The following is a 22376-nucleotide window of genomic DNA, read 5'->3' as shown; positions in this document are numbered from 1 at the left end:
ATACTTGGATAGCTGTGATATTCATTGGCTTGGCGCAAACTTGAATTGTCATGATTTGATCATTGATCATCAAAAAGCTTTTCACTGCTTGAGAATATTTTTTTGCTTGCAATGAAAGCCACGTTGTTCCTTTTTATAGATTTGTGTCCTGAATAGTAGATGGTGAAATCTTCTGCTCAAAAGGAACCATAATCTGACCGATGTAAATTGCTAATTTGTTGCTGAACCAGCAGGAGCCTGACAACTATCACCCTGTTGTCATGGGAGACCTCAATGCTCGCATAGGCGCGTCTAACTCAGACCTAGCCTCCTCCCTGGGGATTGACACTGAAGATCATATACCTTTTCAATTTTCTTTCAATCAGTCATCCTTGGATATCACACTGAATAGGGCAGGTCTCAAATTGATTGAATACTGTCTGGCACACAATCTGCTTGTTTTAAATGGCCTCGACCAATTTCCCGGTTCAAAGGACTTCACTTTTTGCACAACCCATGGTAGGAGTGGACTTGACTATAGCTTATGTTCTTTCAATTTTTTTGCATCAGTTTATTCTCTGTCAATAGGTTCACACACCAAAAGCGACCATCTACCACTCCAGCTCTCATTCCAAACCCTTTATACTGTTACTCCAGACCAAACTCAACCCTCTCCCCTGGAAAACACTATGATCTTTAATAGAATTAGATGGTCACCTAAAGTTGGCAGTGAATTCACCCTATTCCTTAACTCAGCTCAGATGACTAACCTAAAACAGGATATCATTAAAACCGGCTCCCCTTCTGAGATTCTAAGAACATTTGACCAAATTGCTTTGGCCTGCAGAACTAAGGCCCTACCCCTAAGACCTACTACAACCCGACCTTCTTCTTGGTTTGATAATGATTGCCTCAGTGTAAAGGTTGCTCTGAGGAAGTCATTCCATGAAGCTCGTCTATCCAAAGACCTCACTTTGTTAGAAAACTATACACTCCAAAAAAGACACTATGAATCCTTAATAAACACTAAGAAGCGCTCTTATTACCAGGCAAAATGGGATCATCTTTTAGCAACATTTAAATCTAACAACAGCAGCTCTTTTTGGAAAACGATCGCAAACTACTTAGGTGAAAGCAACAGGCCGTTTAAATCTTCTATCCCTTCCCAAACATGGCACAATTATTTTTCTACACTTTTTGCTGCCTCCCCAATCCAAAATAATCATCTCAGCCTACCCCCCGCTGATTCTCTTCCTAGCTGGCCTCCTGTTAGCCTAGATGAAATCGAAAACCTTATCCAAGAATTAAAATTAGGCAAATCTCCAGGGCCTGATGGTCTACCAGCTGAACTATTTAAATTAAACTCTAACTGGTGGAAACAACTGCTGGCTGTCCTTTTTACAGCTATCAACCAATCGGGAATATTCCCTGAATCCTAGCTTAACTCAATCATTGTGCCTATTTATAAAAAAGGTGGTTCCAGCTCTCCAGAAAATTACCGTCCTATTAGCCTTCTATCCATCGCCAGCAAAATGTATGCCAAATGTCTAGAACTTAAGCTACTAGATTGGGTGACTTCAAATGACTTAATAGGTCCTGAACAAATTGGCTTCACTAAAAACTGTTCCACCTTAGACCACTGCTTAACCCTCTACTCTCTTGCAGACAAATATCTTCATACAGGTAGGAGGAAACTCTATGTAGCTTTTGTTGACCTCAAGGGTGCATTCGATTCTATCTCCAGGTGTCTACTAAGGAGAAAATTGCAAGACCTCAATATTGATCCGCGCCTATTACTACTTCTAATGAACCTCCATTCCAACAATACCTGTCAGGTTAAACTTACTGAAAAGGATCATTTAACTAATCAAATCCCCATCCTGAGAGGAGTTAAACAAGGCTGCGTCCTTGCTCCTCACTTATTCAATCTCTTTTTACATGATCTTCCAAAAACCCTAAGACTCATAAATGGTCATCCACCCAAACTAGATAAACTGCCAATCCCACTTCTTCTGTATGCTGATGACACCGTTTTGCTTTCCCACTCCAGAATTGGTCTGAATAGATATCTGAATGCTTTCCACGAATATTGCCAACTCAATGATCTATCGATAAACTTCAAAAAAACCAAAGCGATGGTCTTTGCACAGAAGTGGTCTCCCTCAAACTGGCGTATTGGTGGTCCTAAAATCGAGCAGGTCAAATGTTTCAGATACTTAGGAATTACCTTCCAACATAATTTGCACTGGACCAAACATAGAAATAGAATTACTTTGCAGGCTAACTGTTCCATTACCCATCTAAACCGTTTTTTCTTCCTTAAAGGCAATCAGTTTGTCCCAGCTGTCTGTCGTGTTGTTGTTATGTGCGAAGTCGTGTCCGACCCATCGCGACCCCATGGACAATGATCCTCCAGGCCTTCCTGTCCTCTACCATTCCCCGGAGTCCATTTAAGTTTGCACCTACTGCTTCAGTGACTCCATCCAGCCACCTCATTCTCTGTCGTCCCCTTCTTCTTTTGCCCTCAATCGCTCCCAGCATTAGGCTCTTCTCCAGGGAGTCCTTCCTTCTCATGAGGTGGCCAAAGTATTTGAGTTTCATCTTCAGGATCTGGCCTTCTAAAGAGCAGTCAGGGTTGATCTCCTCTAGGACTGACCGGTTTGTTCGCCTTGCAGTCCAAGGGACTCGCAAGAGTCTTCTCCAGCACCAGAGTTCAAAAGCCTCAATTCTTTGATGCTCGGCCTTCCTTATGGTCCAACTCTCGCAGCCATACATTGCAACTGGGAAGACCATAGCCTTGACTAAACGCACTTTTGTTGGCAGGGTGATGTCTCTGCTTTTTAGGATGCTGTCTAGATTTGCCATAGCTTTCCTCCCCAGGAGCAAGCGTCTTTTAATTTCTTTGCTGCAGTCCCCATCTGCAGTGATCTTGGAGCCCAGGAAAATAAAATCTGTCACTATCTCCATTTCTTCCCCATCTATTTGGAAGGAATTGAGAGGGCCGGATGCCATGATCTTTGTTTTCTTGATGTTTGTTTTCTTGATGTTGAGTTTCAATGTCTGTCGTGTGTTTGACTCTAAAATCCTTCCCCAAATTTTATATGGTATCCCTCTGTGGATCTCAGGTTTTAACAAAAACATGGAGAGGTTACAGTCTGCCTTCTTCCGGCAGATTTTGAGAACTCCAAATTGCGTCCCTTACTCCTCTTTATGTCTTGAAATTGGACTCAATCTTCTTGAAACTAAGGCCTGGATTTTCACCTTTAAATATTGGCTAAAATTGCATTTTAGGGTTCGATCAGACAGTCTATTGGCCTGTTTACTGAGAGACACTTTTAAATTTAAATGGTTCTCTACCATCCTGACTACACTCCAACAAATTGGCATTGACTACGATTACATCTTATCTCTGAATGAATCTTCCATTATGTACCAAATCAAACAAAGGCTACTCGATCAGGAATTTCAAAAACTCCATCCCACTGTGCCAGCAATTTGCTCTCCCTGTGCGCTTGGTCTCCAAGTGAAGCATGGGATAATGCCGGCTTATTTCCATAGCTTGGCAAATCCCTTCCATCGCAGAGCGTTTTCGCTTGCTCGGCTTAACACCTTTCCATCCAAAGTATTACAAGGGAGATTTGCCAAGATCCCCTTCGAAAACAGACTATGTACCTGTGAATCAAATTCTCCTGACACCATCCAACACATTTTACTGGATTGTCCCTTGTTCACTGAACAGAGAAGGCATATTATACCCCTAATACCAAAACGGAGAAACTATTCAAGAGACCTGATTTGCCAATTTTTACTGACTGATAAGGATGCCGACGTCACCTTTTTTATGGCTGAATTTCTGTCCTCAGTTTTTAAATTTAAACTGTCTGACGTATCATGACTAACTTTGTTTATCCTGCTAATCTGATTTATGCCAATAAAGGTATTGTATTGTATTGTATTGTACCACCCTGTCTCGCACTTAGCGTTTCTGGGGAAGCTGGTTGAAAGGGCTGCTGTGGACCAAATATCAACATTCCTGGAGGAAACTTCAGCCCTTGTCCCATTGCAGTCAGATTTCCAGCCTGGCTATGGTGTAGAAATAGCGCTAGTTATCCTTATGGGTGACCTCTACTGCCCATCCCTGGCTGGGTTGGAGATGCTTTTCTCCTGGGCTGGAGATAGTTGTTTGGCTTACTTCTGTTCAAACCTTGAAGCTGGCAGAGTTCCCAGATGTGCTGTTATCAATCCTGGATGGAGGACAATAGTACAGCAGAGAAATGTGTGCAAAGCCTCGGCCAGCAGCTGGAAATGAACACAGTCAAAAGCTGTCCTTTACCAGTTCATAAGTTGCCAGGCAGAGGTCAGACAGTAAAGTCGTAAGTGGCCCAGGGCAGGTGTTAGTCATCAAAGTCCTAGGCAGTCTGGGTCAAGAATCAGGCAGGAACTCAGGCTCATGCGAATGGAGCACGACCTGTCAGTGAAGGTAGCAGCTGAAGAGCGATGAAGCTGACAGAGGCAAATGTTGAACAATTATTCCTTTTATTTGTGAAAATAATCACTAAAGAAATTAGTCCTTTGTAGATATCATTTTAGAATAGGAGAAGTGCCAAAATGTATACCGGTTATTGAAAACACATTTTCAGTGTTTTCATTGAAAACACTGAAATCAGACTGGGCAAGATTCCAGGTGCACAGACATGGATGTGGCAGCATTCTTACTTGTTACACCTTGACTGAGCACACAGTGCCCCAGCCTCAAAATACCCTTGTCCAGAGAACAATTACAGCCCCTTCCAAACCTCATGCAAGTGAGTCTTGTCCTTTCAGTCTCCATCCTGTGAGAAATCAGGTGTGTCCTCCAACATTTGGTGGTAACTTTCAGCCAGCCAGGCACTTCTTTTGAGCCTTAGGTCCTGTCTCTGCCTTTGCTGCTGTTGCTCTAGAGCAGCCATTCTCAACCCTTTTATCGTTAAGAAATCTCTGAAACATTCTTCAGGGTTCAAGAAACCCCAAAAGTGGTGTCCATAGGCCACATCTTCCTGCCATGCCCCCAGAAGTGACATCACCTGGGCATTCCCACTGGATGTGACATCACCAGGCCACTCCTACAAGGACAACACAGAAATGTTCTCAGATGATTTATGAATATCTTCACTCTGGGCTGGCTATCAGTTTGCTCTTCTTCACAAAAGGGAGTCTGTGGTGGGAGCCTGCAGAAACAAGGCTAGGGCAGATCAATGCTGCCCTGTCTACCCATCTTTCTGTTAAGTTAAAATCATACTTACTTCTCAGGACTCTAGTCACTACCATGTATAATGAGCCTTGGCCAGCAAAGATTTGTATGGGGGAGTCCTTCACCTTCTCTTCTACCCATCATTGGCTATTGGTGGGGGGGCTCATGTTGACATGACTATATATAGTCCTATCACCTGATACAGTTTAAATTTTAAAATTAATAATTCCCTCCCAGTCAGTGAAATCCTTTTGGGGCTGCTGTGAAACTCCAGGGAAAGCCTGCTCTAGAGGTTTGCCACTCCCCTATGGCTTCCTTCTACATGTATGTCTGTCTGTGTCTATGTCTTCTATCTTTAAACCGCTCCTGTGGAGCGGAAGGAATAAAGGAGTAAGGGCAAGTGGGGAGGGGTTATGGTGGGCCCTGTCCGGGATTAAAACTCGGAGTGGCGAATCGGGGGGGCGGGCCTGGCCTTCTCCCAGCCCTGGGAAGAGCCGGCAAGTCTCGGCTGGGTGGGTGGGGTGGCAGGCCTGGCCTTCTCCTGGCCCTGGGGCTGGGAGAAGCACGCAAGTCTTAGCCGGGTGGGGGGGCGGGGCCGTGGGAGTCGCGGGCGGGCTTCTGCCGGCCCCGGGAGCAGCCTTGCCGCGCCGAGGCTACTCCTGAGGCCAGCACAAGCCTCCGGGTCGCTGCTGGGGGGAGGGGGTGCGCTCCAGCCTTCTACCAGCCCCAGCAGCCGCCTCGCCGGCCAGCGCCAACACTGGTAGAAACCCCTGGGTCGCTGCTGGGGGGTAGGGGTGGGCGCCAGCCTTCTGCTGGCCCCGGGAGCGGCCTCGCCAGGCCAAGGCCGCTCCTGGGGCCAGCAGAAGCCTCCAGGACACCACCACAAGCTTCCTGCCCGCCCCAGGAGCGCACTCGCCATAGCAAGCCTGCTCCCAGGGACGGCAGAAGCTTCTGGGTCGCTGCCGGGGGGTGGGGGTGGCTCCCGCCCTTCTGCCGGGGCCAGCAGAAGGCTCTGAGATGCTGCTGGGGGGTGGGGGTCATCACCAGCCTTCTGCCGTCTCCAGGAGCAGCCTCGCCACCTCACAGATGCATCGGCCGCCAAAACGCCCCCCGTTGCGGCGAGATGGCCCTGCCACCCCATCCCCCAGGAAGCCTTCGCGAAGGCTTCCCCAGAGACGGGGGTCCTAGCGCCCATTTTATTCCTTATTAAAATGGGCTTTAATTCTAGTCTTTAACCGCTCCTGGCGGAGCGGAAGAAATAAAACAGTAAGGGCCCCGAGGGCAGGCCCTGTCCGGGATGAGGAAGGGTGCCGATAGGCCCCTTCCCCTGGACTGACAAGCAGAGGGCCCAATCGGGTGGCGCGAATCGTGGGGGAAAGAAAAAAGCTCCCCAGGCCCCAGGGAAGGCGATCGAGCCGCGGAGCGCCTTCCCCGGGACCTGGGGAGCTTTTTTCAAGATCGGGGGGGGGAAGAAAAAAGCCGATCCGCGGCTGTGTGAGCTGAGCTTTTTCCCAGATCGGGGGGGGGGGGGAGAGAAAAAAGCTCCCCAGGCCCCTAGCGCCCGCTGAATTTTGGTTTCAGCGGGCTCTACTACTAGTGTATATATAAAATGACAATTTTCTGTTTCATCCAGTCTCACAAAATATTGATTTGAGCTGCTTGTCTTCCAAATGATTTACAAATTCATTTCAAATCATGGTTTGTTAACTTGGTTTGAAAGGTAAGTGCCAACCAGTCTTGTTTTGAATGTAATGGTCTGCATTAAAACCTAGAGTGTGTGAGACTGAGGGCCCAAGTACCCAATATGCTCTTCATCCCCTAGAAAGGACACCTTTTTTGCCAGCAAAAGCAGTGTAGTGCCCTTCTCACAGTGTTCTCCCATAGCACTGAACAAGGAAGTGATGTGGCACATATTGGGCATGCTGTGTAGTTATGCCCTCATGGCTCCAGTGCCAAGCTATGGTTAGTGGTTACATGTGAACCAACCTCATGTAAATTCCTCTTTTACTAATTACCAGACTGACAAGAAGAGACTAAGTTGTAGCAGTGTTAATTGTGGAACTTTATTGATTTTTCCCTTTGTGTATTGTTTTACACTTTCTGATATGTTTTATTGATTGCTTTTCACTCCACTTTTTAAGCAAAAGTCTTCCAAAAGTGTCTTGGCAGTTAAAAACTAATATAAATATTAATTAGAACCCAATTTTTGGGAAGTTTTGGGAGCATTCGCAGCTGCTCCATCTCCCTTTGGGCTCAGCAACCTTCTTTAATTGGACCTCTTAACAAAAGTAGTGATTATTCAGAAAGTCAGAATGAACACAGTGAGGTGAAACTTTGTAACCGGTTGTTAGTGAAAAATTTGTATTTCATTTTTTCAAATTTAGCATAGGCAAGAAAGGAGTAAAGAATTATGACTTCCATATTTCCATTTTGGAAATAACTTACACAGGGCACATTTATGAGAACACAAAAATAACTATTTTAAAATATATCTCTACTTCTTGTTTGTCAGTGAAAAACACGTTGAGATGGGCAATATATTGGAGCGTTCTTGGCACAGCTTTGTAGAAAAGTGATCTCTGATCTCTAGGGGTTTGAAATACCACCCAGTTCACCATGAAAACATTTAACTGAAGTACTGTGCAGTTAGAGAATCTTATTTATTTTTTAATTTTATTTATATTTATATTTTTATACGCCCTTCCCTACGGCTCTGGGCGGTTTACATAAAACATTTTTGAACATTCACATAGAACACTATCAAAATCAATATCAAAAATCAATATAACAATAACAACAAAATATCAACTGGAACAATTAGAACGGCACTTCAACAATAACTTGACAATCCCTCAGTCGGTTCGTTCCCTCAGTCTGGGGGGCACCTGTAGGTGTTATTGCTCAGTCGGCCCCACCAAATGCCTGGTGGAAGAGCTCCCTTTGTAAGGCCCTGCGGAACTGTGGAAGTTCTGTCAGGGCCCTGATCTCTTCGGGGAGCTCATTCCACCAGGTGGGGGCCAGGACTGAAAAGGCCCTGTCCCTTGTTGAGGCCTGACGTGCCTCTTTAGGACCAGGGATCCGTAGCCAGTTGGAGGTGGCGGAGCGTAGAGCTCTTCTGAGGGTATAGGCAGGGAGGCGGTCTCTCAGATACACTGGGCCCAGACCGCGTATGGCCTTAAAGGTGATTACCAAAACCTTAAGGTTAATCCGGAATTCAACTGGGAGCCAACCAAGTTCTTGAAGTACTGGCCGGATATGTGATCTCCATGATGGTGCATTTTGCACCAGTTGTAGTTTCCGGATCAAGGATAAGGGTAGGCCTGCATAGAGCGAGTTGCAGAAGTCCAGTCTGGAGGTGACCATCGCATGGATCACTGTGGCTAGGTGCTCTGGTTCCAGGTAGGGCGCTAGTAGTTTGGCTTGGCGGAGGTGGTAAAATGCCAGCCGTGCTACCTTCATGACCTGGGCTTCCATTGTAAGGGAAGCATCCAGGATCACACCCAGGTTCCGGGCGGAGTGAGTCGCTAGGACCTGCACACCATCCAAGATGGGCAGGTGCGCTTCCTCCCATGGTCCCTTCCTACCCAAACACAGGACCTCCGTCCTTGCAGGATTGAGCTTCAGATGACTCTGCTTGATCCATTTTGTCACTGCTTCCAGGCATCTGGCTAAAGATTCTGGGGGGGGAGTCAGGGCAGTCATCCATCAGGAGGAAGAGCTGGGTGTCATCTGCGTATTGGTGGCAACCCAGCCCAAACCTCCGCACCAGCTGAGCAAGAGGGCGCATGAAGATATTAAATAGGATAGTAGAGAGCACTGCTCCTTGTGGGACTCCACATGTGAGCTGGTGACAGATAGATACTCTCTCTCCTATTGCTACCCTCTGTCCGCGACCCTGGAGGAAGGAGATCAGCCATTTGAGGGCTGTCCCCCATATCCCAGCGTCGGCAAGGCGGTGAGCTAGGAGCTCATGAATCTACCTCCTTTTTTTGGGGGGGGGAGCATCTTCAACTTACTTCTAAGATGAGTTAAGTGATCTTGCTTCACTAAATAATTCTTTCTTTCTCTGCTGAAATATAGCAGCATTGATGGTACATTTTTGTTTTTACATAGTTTGCAAAATTTATTTATTTATTTATCATACTTATATACCGCCCTCCCCGGAGGCTCAGGAAGGTGGGAGTCTGCTTGACCTTTTCAGCTAGGCCATTCAACATGGTGGTGCCACTACCAAGAAGGCATATGTCCGGGCAATTGTCAGTTTTGCCCATTGGTAGTATGGTACCTGTAGGAGATCCTGTTTAGTTGAGTGAAATTATCATGGCAGAACATATATGGAGAGGCAGTTTTGCAGATAGGAAGGTCCAAGACCATAGAGGGCCTTTTAAGTGATATCCACTATCTTGGATTGAACTGTGGGTAACTGAAAGACAGCTAATGGAGTGACAGCAGAAAGAGTGTATTATGCATGCTCCACTTCACTCTCAGTAACTGAGCTGCAGATTCTGCGCCAACTGATGATTCTGAGATGATTTTGAGGAGAGACGTATGTAGATAGTATTACAGGAGTATAGTCTCAGTGGTACTTTGGCATGGATCCATATTGGCCTGATCAGGCAAGGAGAGGCAGGGAGCTTAAACTGAGCTGAGGGAAAAACATGGTTTTGCAGCTATGTTAACTTGTTTCTCTAACAGTAATTCTGGGTCCAGTATAATCTCTAGGCTCTTAACTGTCAGCATGGGTCAGTTGAACCCCTTCAAAAGTGGGAAACACAATGCTGCTTAAGACCTCAGGTTTCCCAACCAGCATTACATTAGTTTTGTCTGGATTCAGTTCCAATTTTTTCATATTCTGACAAACTTTCCAGTTCTTAAAAGGATTCAGTTTTCTTAAGTTTTTCTGCTTCCATTGTGGTAGCTTGAACAGTGATGAATTAAGTGACTTTTAATCCCAAGGAAATAAGGAAAATCAGCAATCAATCAGGGTTATGTCTGCTTTCTTGTGGCTAGGGAAGAGCAAGGGAGTAGTGCCGGTGGTAGGAAAGCAAAATTTTGGCCCAAGAGCAAGATTTTTAAAAAGCGTTTTTGCTCTAAAATCTATGGAGAGAGCAAGGTTTTTTGGGTCAGGGTTATTAGGATTTTGCTGGTTTTCATTACTGGTTTTATACCACATTTGTAGCCAAATATAGATGATAATACTAAATAGATCAGGAACATCAAACTAGCAATTACCAGATGTTGGTTAATCACACACTAAGGTACATTGGGACCTCTAAAGAATGTTGTTGAGGTACTGCTAGTTGGTAGCATTTGTGGAATAGCTTCATTCCCCCCTTTCCCCAAGTCTAATTAAGAAGGTTTTTGATTTTTCAAAAACTCTGTTAAAAGGAAGAGACCATCTAGTTTTTTCAGAAAGTACATGTCTTCCTGGAAATTATAGTGTTTAAGTATGTATTTGGGCAGATTTTGGGGCTTTGTGCAAAAAACTTTTAAAGACAGATTTATTTATTTACTTCATCAATACCAATCAATAGGCTAATGTTCAATTTTTAAAAGTTTATTTCATGTAACCCTTTTGGGATGATAAACAGGTAATGATAGCCAACATCCTTTGTCTTGATGCATGTGTGGTGGTTGAGCTTACATAGACATGTCACCCAGAACCTAGGGAATGGGAAGGGGGGGGGGTTGCGATAAGTCTGGGCTCACGCAGGAAGAGAACAAAAAGCAACTAGAACACAAAATTGTGTTTCAAGCATGGGGACTCACAACCCATGAGCTTCTGCATGCTAAAGTATTGTGACTGCCATTTAGAAGAAAAGAAGAACAGATGGTTCTTATATGTACCTTTCCCCTACTTGAAGGAGTCTCAAAGCGGCTTACATTCACCTTCCCTTTTCACTCCCCACAACAGACACCCTGTGAGGGAGGTGAGGCTGAGAAAGCCCTGATATCACTGCTCGGTCAGTTTTATCAGTGCTGTGGCGAGCCCAAGGTCACCAAGCTGGCTGCATGTGGAGGAGCGGGGAATCAAACCTGGCTCGCCAGATTAGAAGTCCATACTCCTAACCACTATACCAAGCTCACCATGCTATTGTATTATTGCACATACACAAACTAAAAAAAAATTGTAAAAAAAAAGAGGCGTGACAGCAGTCAGCACCATCCACTCTTCTGAAGATATGAAGTGCATTCAGTTCTAAGCTATGATAGAAGAAAACCACAGATGAAGAATGCCACATTTAGAATCTGATGTGGTGAAACTCTCCTGTCAAATTATAACTATGGAATGGTCTCAGAGGCCGATTCTGCATAAGAGGAGAAGACTGGGTGGGTGCTCATATGGCAGCAGGGCTAATCCCCACTTCCACATGACATTGCTGCTGGCCCAGCCCTCTCACAGGCTGGGCTCAGTTTAGGGCTCTGGTGCCCCGTGTTAAGGGATTGTGGATATTTTCTGCATTCCCTTTGTCAGGCACCATTGGTGGCTGGGCCAGGCCTGTGTGGACACAGTTCCTGCCTATGGCATGCTGGCAAGAACAAAAAATAGCCAGTCGGTTCCACAGCGTTTCATGGCATCGTGGGGCCAAATTATGCGTTTTTTAAATTTGCAGGTTATTTCTGCAAATAACCCCCCATTCCACCCCTCCACCATGCAGCATAACCTTTTTGCCCTGGCTGTGTTGTTGGGATGCAGAAATCTGGGGCAGACTGGGTCTGCCACTGAAATCTGTCCCCTGTGGGGACACAGTGGAACACTGGCATTGGCCCAGAGCAGTGTCACCAGTGCGGAATGGGCCACAGTGTTAATCAGGTCTCCTACATTCCTCTATTACAACCGCACCCATATCTTAAGCATAATTAATGGAAATCACTTCAGTTGAAACAGGGCTAACAAGTCTGCATAATTTTTCCAGCAGACTAGGAAATTTGTGTTCAGGGCTGGAAAAATACTTCATATTCCTTGGAGCTACCAGGATCAAACTTTTGTGAGCAATTGCTGCGCTTTCTCTGCCTTTGTTCCTTGGAGATTTTTTGTTGTTGTTATTGTCAAGTAGCAGCTGATTCATGGCATGAGGATGGGCATGACCTGGTTCACGAGCCAAAATTTGTCACAAATTTGGCCTGGTTTGTAGTGCCAGAACTGATGTTCAGGGAAGGAGGTGCCATCCCTGGATGTTTCCTGGATTTTTGTCCTGTTTGGCTGTTTGGGCCATTTAAACCTGACAGCTGAGCAGAGCTGTTAAGTTTAAATGGATGTAAACCTTTTAATCTCTCTATTTTGCTCCCCTTCTACTTCCAAGCAATAGTTGTTCTACTGGGTTCCCTTATTGCCCCTTTTATACATTAGAATATACTGATAACAGGCAGCACACACAATTTTGTAGCTCTTCACACTTAAATTTGCATAATTAATATAACTAATTTCAGTTGAAACAGGGCTTACAAATCTTGGGACTGGAATGTTTGTTGGCAAAATTTGGTTGTCCACATGGCTAAAGTGGAACTTTAGTCTGGAACCAGCATGTTATTTAGACTTCAGCGTACCAAGTTTGGTTTCATATCTTGGTTGATCCCCACCCCCATTAAAAATATGCCTTAAAAAAATAACAGTGAAAGATTATTTGTCATCCCTGTTTTTTACTCCTGAGGAGAAAGCTCAGAATATGTGGCTAATAACTGGGCACAGTTTGTGTAGCTTGGTAGTGTTTTCAGCTGTTTAATTACTGTGGTGATGACCACTGTCTCAGCAACAGCTGCTCTGAGGAGGCTTTTGTGAATTAGAGTGAAGTGGGTGGATCTGGCAGAACAAGAGAGAATGGTAGAAAGAAGCCCTGAGGTCCCCAAGAAAACAAGGGTGACTAAACTAAATTTTCTTTGCCTTTGGCTACAGGGGATGAATTGCTGCATTGAAGATTTTTTTTAGGGCCTATACTTGCTAATTGCGTGGGGGTAATGCAAATATAATAGTGAATTATAATTAGCTCTGAATACATGGGGATTGTTGCCCTAGTGTGGAAGCTTATAGCGGCTCCTCATATACTTTGTGCTAGTCAATGATGACAAATCACTGCCATGACAACCAAAATGAATCACTTGGATACATCTTTATATTTCAGGAGATTTTTTTTTTTTTAGTTTTGTACAGTAATAAAATTAAAACCAGTCACTATTTATTTCTCTTTCTTCTGAAAAGAAGGATTTGTTACGTGATTAATACTGGCCAGAAATCTGTACTTACTGACATTAAATAATCATGAAAGGGGCACACTATTTTCAAGAGTCTCTCTTCAGTCCTACCCTGCTTGTTGATAATTAAGCACAATCTTTACTGTTTGGGCTGCTCTGTTTCAGTCCTTAAAAGCCGGAATAGGCTGTTCAACAGTTCTTGTCCAGAGTTTGGTGACTGTACCTCATTCAAAGTGCTTTGCTCCTACATTTGCTTGCCTTTGTTTCTTTGGGGACCATTTCCTATGAGCTTGCGGAAGAATTGTAGTTCCATAGCTGTGAGGGTGTTGTCCCAGCTCCTGTTTGGATGCCCCTTATGGGTTCCTGCCTTTAATAAATCTATTGAGGGTGTTCAATCTGCTTTCTATAGGCAAATTGCAGGGGTTCCCAACTGTGTCTCCTACCATGCCATTTGCGCAGAATTTGGCCAAATTAGGGTAGAGACAAGGGCCTGGATAGCTACTTTTAAATTCTGGGTCAGACTGTTTTTTAGAATAGAAACTGGCAGCCTTTTAACTTGTCTAAAAAGTGACCCTCTTAAATTTCAATGGTTCCAGGCTATTGAACAAAAATTAGTCTCCATTGGCATCGATCTGAACTCCCTACTACCTCTGGAAGAAAAATGTATCTTCCGGATTATTAAACAGAGAATATTAGATCATGAGCAGCAGGAACTCATACCTACCCAGCCTCGAGTCTGCTCACCAGCATTCTTTGGCATCACTATGCAGAGAAATATTATGCCTACATATTTGCATCTCCTTGATGTCCCACCCCTGAGAAGAGCTTTTCTCCTGGCACGAATGAATGCTTTCCCCTCAAAGGTCTTAGAGGGAAGATTCCACCATATCCCATACCATGCGAGACTCTGTCCGTGTGGTTCTGGTTGCCCTGACTCTGTCTCACACATTTTGTTAGATTGCCCCTTATATGAGCAGTGTCGGGATGACAGCTTTGTTGCTTTGCTGGGAAACAAGCCTTCTGTAAGAAAATCTATGACCTTGCAATTTCTGCTCTCTGACAAAGACCCAGAGATAACCATTTTAGTTGCCAGAGTTTTAACTAAGATGCTTTTATAATATGCTGCCTACCTTGTATTTTATCTTTTATAGTTTATTTAATCATTTTAAGATCTGTTTGGTTATGTAACCCCATTTTATTATTTTCTTGAAATTTTAAACCCTATTTTTATATGTCTTATACATTTTATGCCAATAAAAGGTTACTGACTGACTGACTGACTGGCTGTGAGGGTGGCAGTTGCTGCTAACACTACTTTGTCATTGCAATGCTGTTTTACAAAATAATGCAGAAAATATTTTTCCCGAAAACCACCTGTTCCACATAATATATTTCTGGTAAGGGTTTGGAGGAGGAACATATCTCATGGCTTAAGTGCCACTCAGCGCTTAACACCCACTCAGGGTGGCTGTCCCATCCCTGAGTGCCTTCTCCTCCTCCAACCGGCTTGCCTATCTGTCCAGCAGCCAGCCAATTGACTTCCATCTTCCACACCTGATCACTCCCTCCTCCTTCTACTTCCCTCTGAGACTTGGAAGCTGCCCCTGCCGATGAGTTGCCTGCCCGGGGGTTTCCAGCCCCTGGGCCTTGGTGCTCCCCGGTATGCTGCCCTAACAGCTGCTCTGCAGCCTTTTGAGGTCTTGGGGGGAGGGGGAGGCTGTCCTCAGAGCTCTTCCACCCCACCCCACCAATCTAGTGCCCATTGTATTGCTGAACACAACGGGCTTGGCCCCTAGTATATTTATAATTTAAAAATTAATCTGTGTTATGTGCAGACTTTCAATCAATGAACTGCAATATTAATTTCATATTGAAAACTATATGTTTTCAGCTGCCATGTTGATGCAGTTGCAGTGATAGTATCTTGTTTTTTTTAATTTTGATGTTAGTACAGTGGTTGTATAATCCAGAATCTTTCCTTTTGTACTATAACTTTCAAATGCTGCCCACACTGTTCTCTATGTTGCTTCTTCTAGAAGTCTATATATTTTCCTCTTATTTAAAGGATTGTTGTGGTTAAAGAAAACATATTCCAGAGATCTTCAGTCTTTTTGAGCCAGTGGTCACCTTTGAAACTTTCACAGAGTGGTGGGCACAGACCATTTCCACATTAGGAGACATACCTTGCTTTAGCCTTGCTTTGGATTTCCTTGGGATGCTTTGAGTTGACTCTAGCCTTTCTGCATTTGGGCTTTCCTCCCCATCATTTCCCAGGCTGAAATCTGTAACATATTTTCCGCAATGGAGGCAGTCTCCTGTCATGCTTTGCTCCCTTCCCCTTTTTTAAAAATGTGTTTTTTTGCAAAGTGCCTGCTTACACCTTTGTTTTTGTTGTGAACAATCCTACCATTCTGTGCCCTTGATTACCTCCCTCCCACAAGATATCCTGAATGTAATTTTTTTTAAACTGGATTATTTATTTATTTATTTACTTATTTATTTATTTACTTACTTACTTACCGCCCTCCCCGGGGGCTCAGGGTGGTTTACATAAGAACAAACAACAATACATAAAACAATCTATAAACATGTGAATAACTTTATAATAATAACTAATGGTTGTAACCGTATAACAATGTAACAGTATAAATAATATAGACAATACAACAGTGCAACAATACAAACAGGTCCAGAGCATGTTGGTGGAATTCTGAGGGGTGGGCAGGGGGGAGCAGGCGCCTTTCAGTCGCTGTTGATTACGTCTGGTCTCAACCAAATGCCTGGCGGAAGAGCTCCTTTTTGCAGGCCCTACAGAACTGTTTAAGCTCTGTCAGGGCCCTGATCTCCTCCGGGAGCTCGTTCCACCAGGTGGGGGCCAGAACAGAGAATGCTCTGGCCCTGGTTGAGACCAGGCGGACTTCTTTAGGGCCAGGGATCCTTAGCTGGTTGGTGGTAGTGGAGCGCAGAGCTCTTTTGGGGGTATAGGCGGGGAGGCGATCCCTACTGCATAAGATTGCAAGACTGTTTTTTAAAAACTTAGAAACAGTGTTGGAATGCAATCACTCATTCTTTTAAAGGAAGATTTTTCAGAGGGAAGGGGAGAAGAAGAGCAGTGATGAGGAAAGGAGTGTTCCCAAATGACTCAAAATGGTGGGCTCAGGCAAAATCCCAGTTGTACGCATTTCCACATTGGGAAGCCCCGAATTAGACCCATTCAGACCCTGCTTTGAAAAAATGAAACCTGATTTTTTTGGGATTCTTCGCTGTGGGGCAAGTGAGGGGGCAATTCAAGACTGCACCTGAAGAAGCAAATTTTAGTTCAAAAATGGACAAAAAGGTCAAACTTTAAAAAATGCAAACGGAACAATACTGCTAGTACGGAAAAATCTCGGCCATAAAATAGCTGCTGCAGGAGGAGGAACCAACCACGAGTATCGGGAAGTAAGAAACATACATTAAGAATTTCAGACAGAAGCTTTTTTGTACTGTTTTACTATTGTAAACCGCCATGAGCCAGCTGGCCCGAGAACGGCGGTTAATAAATGTCATAAAAATAAAAATAGATGGCTTTTAAAAATCAACATATTGTTTAATAACCTTTTTCTTGCATATACACAGCCTACCTTTAGTCATGTAGACAAGAGTCTTGCTCTGAGGTTGCAGCTGCTGCCAACAGCAATTTTTAAAAGTCTGCCCAGCCAGTCAGATCTCCTTTGGCCAGTCAGAACTGCTGCTGGGCAGATCTTCCTCTGACCAAACCCGTTTTCTGAAAAATGCTCATCAGACACCAGGAAAAGTGCCCATGGACACCACACTGGACACCACACTTGCACCATTCTGTGTACATGTGATGATTATAACAAAATGGTATACACTAATGTATCTATGGTGTATTCAGAGTAGAAAATTTTAAGAAAAGAATACTGATATTTCTATATAATTATACAGCCTAGGCATACTTCTTTGTCTATATCTCTGTAATTATCCTGTGGTGCTTTCAAATATGACTTGTAAAAGTGTCCTTGGGAAAATAGTTGTTTTTCTTATTAGCACCACATGTTGGTAACGAAGGAATGAATGGCCCCAGATGGCCCCATGCCTATTCTATCAGCATCTGAGAGGACATGGCATATGTTGAGTGTTTCATGTTAAGGAAAAATACTGAGTTTTTCCTCAGATAATTGCATATGATTTAAATTTGTTTAAAAATTATAATGGGCTACAACAGTGTTTTTAATGTGTGTCTTTCAAAAAATTGTCAGAATTTGCAAGAGTCTTGCTGGGAACGGGCAAGCTGCTTCTTTGATCTTCCAGATTTCTTATCATGGAAAGCAACAGGTGTCACTGCAAGGTATGCAAAATATTATTTCCTTCTTTAAAAAAATCTCTTGTCTTGTGTTAGTTTTTGGCTTAATTCATTTTGACTACACATAATGCATGCACATCTGTATGTGATTTGGACTATTTGAGAACATCTTGAACCAATCTTCTGTTTCCATGGTACATTCCTGAACAAAATGGTTCTTGGAAGCGCTTTAATTCTTATTGACAGTATGTTGCTATTAACTTATTGTACTCCATTGGGGGTACCCTGAGCCAGCCCAGTGCCAGTTTTGTCCTTGGGAATGAATGGCAGAGTTTTATAATTTGAATACAGTTTAGGCAACCTTCTCTCTCAAGTTGAGTATCATTTGTACCATTGTTGAGGGCAGGGAGATGAATTCCTAAAAACGGTTCCTTCAGGGCAGTGACTGAGAGACAAATTACTACTTTAGGGATGCCAAAAGGCTTGGGGAGTGCCCAATAATTCTTCCCACCCCCCATTATCTTTAGAACAGCAAATAAACTGCTTTTGAAACTATCTCAATATTCAAAAGTGGAGACAGGCTCCTATGAAGTAACAAACTTGAGTATCTCCTATGCACACAGAAATTGTTGTGAAATTCTTTTGGTGCAAGATACTAACTTGAGAGAAGATGTTATTGTATATGAATATTCTAAATTTTGTTAATGTCTGCCATTCTGAAATACTAGTTGCTTGTTCTGATATAAAATAAAGTTTTGGATATAGGCAAAAAATACTGTTTGCTCCAGTTATCAATATCCGGCATGATGCAATGTAATATCATTGTGTCTGAACTATAAACCTTTGTCTTGGTATGACAAAGAGGAAAGGTAAGTGTAAAGTTATTGTTTTAGATAGCAGAAGGTGCTGTCTGTGTTATCGTTCCCAAAGTACAGGTCTATCAATATTACTGGTTTCCCTAAAAGTTTTCTGAGACATCTGCCAAGCATGAAAGATAGCATTTGGTCCATCTCTTTGGCTACATTATTGAAGGCTATTGTCTATTTGTTCCCCAGTTCCATGTAAGATGTTTTCAAGAATTCCATTTAACTGTAAATACTGTGGGTGTTTTTCTTAGTTGGGGAAAACAGGATCATAGATGTCTTATTCTTTTAAACTCCATTTAATATGGTCTGTGGGAGGTAGGTAGGAACTGTGGGAGGTAGGTGGGAACTGGGATTGCCATAGAGCTCTGTGAGACTGCACACGTGTAACGTATTTTTGGATTCTTGAAAAATAGCATGACAAATGATTTCTAACTGCTCATATATAATGAATTCATTTATGGACAATTGTGTGTCTGTTTCCAATCGTGGAACTGATGAATGTTAAGAGCATCCCTTTTTATAACAAGTCTTAATTACAAGTTAATTTCATACTCTTTTTTTGGTTGCTATGTATAGTGAGAAGAAAATGAACTGTCAAGCACCATGAGCCTCATTGTGTTAGGGAGTTTTTGCTTCTACAGTTTTCAACTCTAGGGTCAGAAATATTTGGATATTTGAGGGTGGGATTTAGGGAAGATATAATAGCATGCAGTCCACCTTCCAAAGCAGCCATTTTCTCCACAGGAAGTGAAATAATTTTTTTAAATAAATAAGAAATTTATGTACCTTGACAATCAATTGTAATTCTGGAGATCTCTAATCCCCACCTGACAGTTGGCAATCTTAGTTGCTTCTGATGGGGAAAGATTAAATTCATGCGCATAACAGTCTGGTTATATGGAAGATAGCTTGGAAATTACCCGCTGAATATCAGATGTATACTGTTACACCATTTAGAAATTTCTGACCTAGATGAAACCTCCATAATAAAGGCTTCCCCCCTTTTATCTGTTCCTGTACTAATAGCATAGCTGTGTTTACAAGCCAGGCATATTCTGGCACTGTAAAAAAGTCAAAAGTATTTAAAAATAGAAAAAAAGCAAAATACAGATTTCATCAAAACAAGCCCTTGGCCTTGAAGGAAATCTGTGATAAAAATTAATGAATAGGCTGAGCCATGGCAGACTGTTTTAACTGTCTCTTTAGCTGCTTTACTGCCAAGGTTTGTATAGTATAACATGGAAAACAGATTTTATCATAGCAACTCTATACAACTGCCCAATCTGTTCTCACAATTTACAATCCTGTGCAAACTTCAAACAGTTGGCCTAACTGGTGCCTTATCTCAAATGAGGTGACTAATCAGTGATCCACTTTAGGATTTTGTCTTGAGAAAGTTAACTTATTAAAGACTTACTAACATGTCTTGTACTGTATGCATATTTATTATTTTTCTAAAGCACCTAAGATCTGCTTGTGAACTTTGAGTATATCTATATTTAAATAAGAGCCTCTTGTGGCACAGAGTGGTAAGCAGCAGAAATGCTGTCTGAAGCTGTCTGTCCATGAGGTTGGGAGTTCGATCCCAGCAGCTGGCTCAAGGTTGACTCAGCCTTCCGAGTTCGGTAAAATGAGTACCCAGATTGCTGGGGGGTAAACAATAATGATTGGGGAAGGCACTGGCAAGGCCACCCTGTATTGAGTCTGCCATGAAACGCTGGAGGGCGTCACCCCAAGGGTCAGGCATGACTCAGTGCTTGCACAGGGGATACCTTTACCTTTTTACCTTTTATATTTAAATAGGATAGGATTAGTAGACATGTCTTTTATCATGGAATTCTGGGAACTATAGTTCAAGTTCCATGATTCTTTGGGGGAATCCAGGACAATTAAGATGTGAACTGTTCTAAATTTGTGTTATAGTTTGGTTATTCTTTATTGTTATTGTTCTGTTAATTTTTGTGAGTTGGCACTGGGGGCATGCAGCAAGCACATGAAAAAATTATTCACATGTAATGGCAAAATCTAGGCTGCAATTACAAGAATGAGTTAAGTGGATCCATTAATTCCTACACTTCGTTTCCATTCCATTTGTTAGTGGCTCAGAGATTAATACTTTTTGCTTTTGTAGCAAACTATAGTTTGTTACATCCAACAAACTGTAATTTATTCTCTTCTCTTCCATCAGTAATCAAACCAAGATATTAAATACTGTTCTGGCAGGATAAGGGGGAAATTATTTATTTAGAATAAGTCTGTGGTGTCTCTACAGAGTCCTGCTTGAGGCAGCATACAATTAAAACTCACAATATATTTTAAAAGCCTTTAGATAAAAGCAGTAGAAAGGTTATTCCAAAAGCTGATGAGGATCATAATTAGGAGCTTAAAAATAATAACAAACTGGAAATGCTGAAAGGAATTTTCAACCCTGAGGATTTCTCATCCTGCTTCACAACTTATTCTTGTAGTTTACTTTTTATGTAGGAATTGTGTGGTGTGTGATACTCTTGCATGCTGAAGAACCAGCGGTGGTGTCCAAACAGAGCCCTTTGACTTCAGTGAGCTTAGAACCAAACTATATGACTTGTTTTTTGACAATTTGGGTCTGGGTTCTCTGCACTTGCCACATAGCAGCTGCAGAAAACATAATTTTAAAAGTATGTGGTGGTCCAATTTGGCTCAGGGCATTGGCATGGGGGAAGGAAGGGATCCTGGTTTTCCCTGTAGACAATTTTCAGAAGTCAAAATGGCTCCACTGGTGAGTTATTTACATAACTTTTAATCTGCACGTGGAATATTATGTGCAGTTCCAAAGTCATGTAAATAAGTTTGGGAAAATGGCAGTAGAGAAAGGCAGGAACTTGTCTACTCTTAGATCCCAAGCCAATTTGGGCCCACTCAGGTTTTAAAAACCATGTTTCCAACAAGTGCTGTTTAGCTACAGGGAAACAAATTGGGTTTGTAGAACATGGACTTGATATGTAAAAAAAGTATAAGTCTGACTAAGATAGTACTGTCAATTAAACAATATGCTGCTCAGAGACTCTGGAGCAACCCACTCAGCAAAGCCTCTGGAGCATTTCACTTTTGCTGAAAAATATGAAACTCAGTGTTGATTTCCCTCCTTAATTTTATAGATCACTGTCCACAGGGGCTAGAGTAGGGATTCGCAGCTAGGCTCCCTGGAGCTCTGGGGCTCCATGATAGCTCCTGAGGGGCTTCCTGACCTTTCCCCTATATTCTGCCTTAATGAGCTACAAGCTATTCCCAGGATTATTATGCAAGCAGGGAAGTGACCGCTTCCATTGATCTGGGGGGTGGCATTCTTGCGTGGTTATCATGCCTGGGAAAGGGAATGGAGCCTGGATGCCTACTGCTGCCTCAAGTCTCCACCTTTCTTCCCCCCCCCCCCCCACCCCAGTGCCTTTTAGGCATGGCAGGAAGGTGTGGCCAGCCGACATCACTTCCAGCTGGGTTCCAGGGCTCCATGATCAAAAGGTTAAAAGGCTGATCTAGAGTCTGGTGGTTTATTTATTTGTTTTAAAATCAGTTGCTGCTATTTATAAATTTGGCCACAGACATTCCAGTCCTAAGCACATTAACACATGTGTTTTATTGGTGTGTTTGTCCTCCCTCCCCCTCAAATGATTCTGTCCATTCAGAGTTGAGGGTTTTGGGCTGGAGTCACTGATGATATTCATATTGTGGCTGATACTTCCCAGGGTACATAAGACTGATAGTTTTTAAATCAACCACCTTTGCCTTGATACACTGAACTGTATTTGCATATTTGAAACTATTTTTT

The 22376-nt window shown here is 43.1% G+C and overlaps 1 protein-coding gene across 9 annotated transcripts in view; it reads left to right on the top strand.

Annotated features, from left to right (window-relative positions):
• Nucleotides 1-22376, top strand: part of FGGY (FGGY carbohydrate kinase domain containing) — a 479871-nt gene that overhangs the window by 259813 nt on the left and 197682 nt on the right. For all 9 annotated transcript variants that reach the window (XR_013230268.1, XR_013230265.1, XR_013230266.1 and 6 more), the window contains one exon: nt 17662-17750. Coding sequence is in view for 4 of the 9 variants with exons in the window: in XM_077333557.1 (XP_077189672.1) it covers nt 17662-17750 (89 nt within the window). In the remaining 5 variants the exon portion in view is untranslated. The remainder of the gene's footprint in view (nt 1-17661; nt 17751-22376) is intronic.

This window comes from Paroedura picta, chromosome 4 (assembly GCF_049243985.1).
Source record: "Paroedura picta isolate Pp20150507F chromosome 4, Ppicta_v3.0, whole genome shotgun sequence".
Lineage (NCBI taxonomy): Eukaryota > Metazoa > Chordata > Lepidosauria > Squamata > Gekkonidae > Paroedura > Paroedura picta.
Note: the sequence above shows the minus strand (reverse complement) of the source record. Positions and strands in the feature narration are given on the sequence as shown.